We start from the raw sequence: 6,187 nt of genomic DNA on the forward strand, positions 1-6,187 counted from the left end.
TCGCTAGCTTGTTGTCAGCTGCTATTGGCTTCATCTCATTTGTTGCTAGGTTGTTGCTAGGTAGCTATCGGCTTCATCTGGATTGTTGCTAGGTAGCTATCGGCTTCACCTTCATTGTTGCTAGGTTGTTGCTAGGTAGCTATTGGCTTCATCTCGTTTGTTGCTAGGTTGTTGCTAAGTAGCTATTGGCTTCATCTCGTTTGTTACTAGGTTGTTGCTAGGTAGCTATCGGCTTCATCTGGATTGTTGCTAGGTTCTTGCTAGGTAGCTATCGGCTTCATCTGGATTGTTGCTAGGTTGTTGCTAGGTAGCTATCGGCTTCATCTGGATTGTTGCTAGGTAGCTATTGGCTTCATCTCGTTTGTTGCTAGGTTGTTGCTAGGTAGCTATCGGTTTCATCTCGGTTGTTGCTAGGTTGTTGCTAGGTAGCTTTCGGCTTCATCTCGTTTGTTACTAGGTTGTTGCTAGGTAGCTATCGGCTTCATCTGGATTGTTGCTAGGTAGCTATCGGCTTCATCTGGATTGTTGCTAGGTTGTTGCTAGGTAGCCTAATCTCCAGGTTGTCGTGGAGTTGTTGGTGAGTCCATGCCAGGTTGTTGAGGAGTCAAAGTTGTTGCCCGGCAATCGTCAAGTCATCATCAGGGTCATCTCCAGGATTTTTATGCTAAGCTAAAAATTATGCTTGGTTGTTGCTAGGTAGTCTAATCTCTAGGTCGTTGGGGATTTGTTGATGAGTCAATGCTAGGTTGTTGAGGAATCAAAGTTGTTGCCGTGTCATCGTCAGGTCCTCATGAGGTTGTTGCTAGCTAGCTGTCAGGTAGTCATCAGGTTATTCCATGGTTTGGTGGAGTTGTGGCTGCTTCTAAGCTAAGTCAAACTAGGTTGCTGTTAGGTAGCCTAATCTCCAGGTCGTTGTGGAGTTGTTGCTGAGTCAATGCTAGGCTATTGAGGAGTCAAAGTTGTTGCTGGGTAATTGTCAATTCATCATCAGGGTCATCTCCAGGATTTTTTGGAGTTGTTGCTGGATCTATGCTAAGTTGATGCTTGGTTGTTGCTAGGTAGCCTAATCTCTAGGTCATTGGGTTTTTTTTTTTTGATGAGTCAATGCTAGGTTGTTGAGGAGTCAAAGTTGTTGCCGTGTCATCGTCAGGTCCTCATGAGGTTGTTGCTAGCTAGTTGTCAGGTAGTCATCAGGTTAATCTCCATGGTTTTGTGGAGTTGCTGCTGCGTCTAAGCTAAGTCAAACTAGGTTGTTGCTAGGTAGCCTAATCTCCAGGTCGTTGTAGAGTCATTGCTGGGTCAATGCTAGGCTGTTGTTAGGTCATTGCCAGGTAGCCATTCGCTTCATTGCTGGGTTGTTGTGGAGTTGTTGCCTGGTCAATGCCAGGTTGTTGCGTTGTCGGAGCTGTTGCTGGTTCATCGTCAGGTCGTCATCTGGCCGCCGCTAGGTCGTTGTCAGGTGCTCATCTGGGTCACCCCAGGTCATTGTGGAGTCATTGCCGGGTCAATGCTAAGTTGTCACTAGGTTGTTGCCAGGTAGCCATCCACTTCATCTCAGTTGTTGCTTGGTTGTTGCCAGGTAGCCATTTGCCCCATTGCCAGGTTGTTGTGGAGTTGTTGCCAGGTTCATTGTCAGGTCATCATGAGGTTGTTGCTAGCTAGTTGTTGGAAGCTCATCAGGGAGTTGTTGCTGGGTCAGTGCCATGTCAATGCTAGGTTGTTGCTAGGTAGCCTCATCTCCAAGTTGTTGTGGAGTCGTCACCACGCCAACGTAAGGTTGCTGTCAAGGTTATATCCAGGTTGTTTCAAAGCCGGAGTTGTTGCCAGGTCATCATCATGTTGACGCTAGGTGGTTTTCAGGTGCTAATCGGGGTCATAGCCGTGTCGTTTTAGAGTCCGAGTCATTGCCGAGCCACTGGAAGGTCGTTGCTGGGTAGTCGTTGTTGAGTTGCTGTCAAGTTCTCGTCAGGGTTGTAGCCGGGCCGTTGTGGAGTTGTCGCCAAGGTAGTCGTTCAGTTCATCGCCTGGTCTTTTGGACGTTGGTGGGTCGTTGCTGGGTTGCCATGTCGTTGTTCGGTTGTTCTGAGGGTAGCTGTTAGTTGCCGGGTTCTGGTCAAACGATGTGGACTCGTTGCTGATACTCGTATGTGTTGCGTTCAGGAAATGCGGGTGGAAGAGCTCTCCGCCGTCCGCCAGACACTGCAAGCCGACCTGGAGACGTCCATCCGCCGCATAGTGGACCTTCAGGCGGCGCTGGAAGAGGTGGAGTCCAGCGACGAGAGCGACACCGAGAGGTAGATGCAAAGGGAAAAAAAACGGTGGCAAGGGGGCAGGTTTTAGGGCGCGATCGGTCCCCAGCCCTCGGCAACCACCATATCATCAGTTTGTGACTTCAACATGTCAACACTCTGCCCTTCACTGCAGCCTGCAGACGGTGGGGGGTTCTGTGACCCAAAAGAAAGACCTGTAAGACTCAGTGTATATGTAGTGTGTGTGTGTGTGTGTGTGGCGGCGTAATTTTGTTTTTTTCCCTTGTGACCCAAACGCCTCTTGGGACCCGAGAAGTCTCAGCCTTCAAAGGAGCCATTTCAACTTGGTTTGGGTTCTTTTAGACAGGATACGGGGAGGAAGTGGCGCAGCCAACAACGACGAATCAGTAAAGCACCGGTTTGGCTAACGTGCTAATATGCTAATATGCCAGATTGCCAGTTCCTGCTCCGATTATCCCGTGCCTGACAAGAAACAAACAAAAGCCAAGTTGAAATAGACCACCGCCCGCATGGCCACTAACTGTGGGACTACATCAGGCATCTCCTTTCAGGCAGTGACTCGTATGCTTTGCTGATGGCAGATGAAGTTAGACAAGATTGATGGGCTACGACTTTACGCGGGTGACGCCGTGATCTGTAGTGACAACAGGGAGCAGGGAGGGGACCATCTCGAGAGTTTGGGGTATGCTCTAGAAAGGAGAGCGATGAAGGTTAGCTGGAGCAGGATAGCATACACATGTTCGAATGAGAGGGACCTAAGTGAAGATTAGGCTACAAGGGGTGGAGATGGAGAAGGGGAGGACTTGAAGTACCAGGGTACCAAAGGTCAACAAGTTCAGAACTATGGCGAGGGTGCAGAAGACAAGTGCAAGCAGTTTGGGGATGGAGGAAATAGTGTCAGGTGATAAAAGGTAGCAGAGATAAAGTCATGAGAGGCCTCTTCAGGAGTGAGGAGGGTGGATAGGATCATGTTAGATGTTTTGGAGATAAAGTCTCCAAGAGAAGAGAAGGGGACGGCGAACATCTGGGTAGAAGGATGCTGAGGTTAAAGCTGGAGGTCCAGAGGAAGACCAGTGAAGAGATCGACGGTTAGCAAAGGCTCATTAGCAAAGATCATCAGCACGAGGTATTGTGTTGCTCTTCATCAGTCCGTTAACAACGAGCATCCTGGATTGTGATCTGTACCTGCCGCATGTTTACGGCCAGATGCTGTGGATGATCTGGCGGTGATTAAAGTAAAGCTACAATTTCAGTTTTTGTTTGGCCCTTCGGAGCCGCCGTACAACTTCTGAAATCCCTTCTAAACGTCCGCAGTGACTCGGTGTCCAGCGTTGGCTCTGTCGGCGGAGAGGAGGCGCGTCACTGGACGGGCGGCGGGAGTTCCCCTTACAGCAGCAGTACCGCTAGCGGCTACGGGGGGCGGCGCTCTGTCGCCGATACCATGAGCACCTACAGCTTCCGGTGGGTACTCGCCGGTGTCCTTGGATCCGGTCCCAGAGTCCACCTTGTAACCTTCAAATTTGTCCGTCCTATGAAGTTCCTGCGTGGATCCGGATGAAGAGGGTTCGGAGGCCGGAGGTACCAAGGGTCCGAGCCGAGCACCGTCCTCCTCTGCTCTCTCTGAGCTCCTGGATGGGCTTCGGAAGAGGCGAGGGGGCGGCGACTCCGCCGACGGCGCCGGTAGTGCCGTCTCCCTGCCGGTCTACCAAACCACCGGCGCTTCCAGCATCAGGCGGCGAGCCTCTGCTCTGTCTCTGAGCCCCGAGGACATCCAGGAGCCGCGGCCGGGCATCCTCAAACCGTCCTCGCCGCTCCTCCCGCGCGCCGCCAGCGCCCGTTCCGTTTCCGACTCCCAAACATCCAGTGCCAAACTCTCCCGCTTCAGCTCCAGCGACTCGCTATCCTCCCTGCCGTCGTTGCCCCGACTCTCGTCGCTGGCGTCCTCGCAAGTCCCGCGTTACCCGCCGCGCGCTATCGCCATCCCGGAGGAGGACTCGGACGAGCGATCGGCGCCGACCCCCGTCCGCCGCTCCCCGCAGGCGCCAAGGAGGTGCATGCTGGGAAGCCTGGCTTCCAACGACGACGGCGGCGAGGGCTCGCTGGGCTCGGAGCCCATGGTTTTCCAGAACAGGCGCCTGGACAGAGACCGCGAGGACGCGGCGTCCGACATCCTGCCCGCCATCCGCAGGGCTCAGTCCACCAGCAGCCTGGCCGGCTCGGTGCGCGGGGGTCGGCGTGCCCTAAGCGTCCACTTCGGCGAGTTGCCGCCGTCCACGCGCAGCAGGAAGAGTTCGGGGTCGTCCAGCTCCGGCGGCTCGACGGGAAGCTCTGGCACCGGGAGGTCGTGGCGACGGACGGAGAAGCCGCAAGGCGAGAGGCTGGAAGCCGAGGGCAGCGAGGGCGGAGACGTGAACTCCGTCATGAAGAGATACCTGAAGAAGGAGGTCGAATGAAGGCGGAGTGTTCCACTTACCTGCCATGGGTGGAGGGGTAAGTCCGAGTGTCCACGTCCATCTGTGGGCTAATTTTCTTGAAGATGTTGTTACCCCCACAATGTAGCCTACTGACTAGCTAAGCTACTAACTCAAGCTAGCCATTAGCTCCGAGCTGGACTGTTCCACTCACTTGCCTTGGGTGGAGGGGTAAGTCCAAGTGTCCACGTCTATCTGTGGGCTAATTGTCCTGAAGCCTGCGCTATGTTCATGATGTACCCAACTGACTAGCTAAGCTACTAACTGCAGCTAGCCATTAGCTTTGAGGTGAATGGTTCCACTTACCTGCCATGGAGAGAGGGGTAAGTACGAGTGTCCAAGTCCATCTGTCGGCTAATTGTCCTGAAGTTTGTGCTATGTTCATGATGTACCCCACTGACTAGCTAAGCTACTAACTGCAGCTAGCCATTAGCTCGTAGGTGAATGGTTGCACTTACTTGCTTTGAGTGGAGGGGTAAGTCTGAGGGTCCACGTCCATCTGTGGGCTAATTGTCTTGAAGATGTCGTTACCTCCACAATGTAGCCTACTGACTAGCTAAGCTACTAACTCCAGCTAGCCATTAGCTCCGAGCTGGACTGTTCCACTCACTGGCCTTGGGTGGAGGGGTAAGTCCGAGTGTCCAAGTCCATCTGTCGGCTAACTGTCCCGAAGTTTGCGCCATGTTCATGATGTACCCTACTGACTAGCTAAGCTACGAACTGCTACTGACCATTAGCTCTAAGGTAAACGGTTCCACTTACTTGCCCTGGGGGGAGGGGGAAGTCTGAGGGTCAACATCCATCTGTGGGCTAATTGCCCCGAAGTTTGTGCTATGTTCATGATGTAATCTACTGACTAGCTTAGCTACTAACTGCAGCTAGCCATTAGCTCTTAGGTGAACGGTTCCACTTACTTGCCTTGGGGGCAGGGGTAAGTCTGAGTGTCCAAGTCCATCTGTGGGCTAATTGTCCTGAAGGTGTCGTTACCTCCACAATGTAGCCTACTGACTAGCTAAGCTACTAACTGCAGCTAGCCACAGCTTAGCTTGTATGCTAGATGGGTCGGTGTGGTCGACTTTACCATGCGACGACTCAAGTTAGCGCTTAGCTTTTTGCAGCCAGCAGATTTCTACGGACGAGGGGGTTAGCAGCAACACTTAACTATCAATTTCGATGTCCTTTCCCACTGTATTTGACAAAAAGCTCTACACGAACTGGCTTCTTCTTCCTCTCCTTAACACTCGCGGTACTCTTAAAGGGAAGTTACCGGGTGCCGGGCTGAAAACAAGCCCAGGCCTGAAGTCTGAGTCGCCATGGAAACACCCTGTCATCTGACGTCCTGTCTTTCCTCCCCCCCCGTCCAGCGTCGCCGCCAGGGGAACCGCTTCGGGAACGTCTTGGGAACCCTGCGTCAGCGTTTGTATACCAATAAAGAGTTGAAAGAAA

At 52.8% G+C, this 6,187-nt stretch overlaps 1 protein-coding gene across 4 annotated transcripts in view; it reads left to right on the forward strand.

Annotated features, from left to right (window-relative positions):
- The window catches only part of myo18b (myosin XVIIIB), a 44,796-nt gene extending 38,609 nt beyond the window's left edge, over positions 1 to 6,187 (forward strand). For 2 of the 4 annotated variants that reach the window (XM_086152817.1, XM_086152820.1), the window contains 5 exons: positions 2,161 to 2,294; positions 2,425 to 2,466; positions 3,585 to 3,731; positions 3,808 to 4,760; positions 6,106 to 6,187. In XM_086152817.1, coding sequence (XP_086008943.1) covers positions 2,161 to 2,294; positions 2,425 to 2,466; positions 3,585 to 3,731; positions 3,808 to 4,723 — 1,239 coding nt within the window. In that variant the 3' untranslated portion in view covers positions 4,724 to 4,760; positions 6,106 to 6,187. Of the gene's footprint in view, positions 1 to 2,160; positions 2,295 to 2,424; positions 2,467 to 3,584; positions 3,732 to 3,807; positions 4,761 to 5,999 lie in introns of all 4 variants that reach the window. The other 2 variants (XM_086152818.1, XM_086152819.1) reach the window with 2 other exon arrangements.

The sequence above is a fragment of the Fistularia commersonii genome, chromosome 9 (assembly GCF_037954325.1).
Source record: "Fistularia commersonii isolate RoL2024-O1a breed Wild chromosome 9, RoL_Fcom_v1.0, whole genome shotgun sequence".
Taxonomy (NCBI): Eukaryota; Metazoa; Chordata; class Actinopteri; order Syngnathiformes; family Fistulariidae; genus Fistularia; species Fistularia commersonii.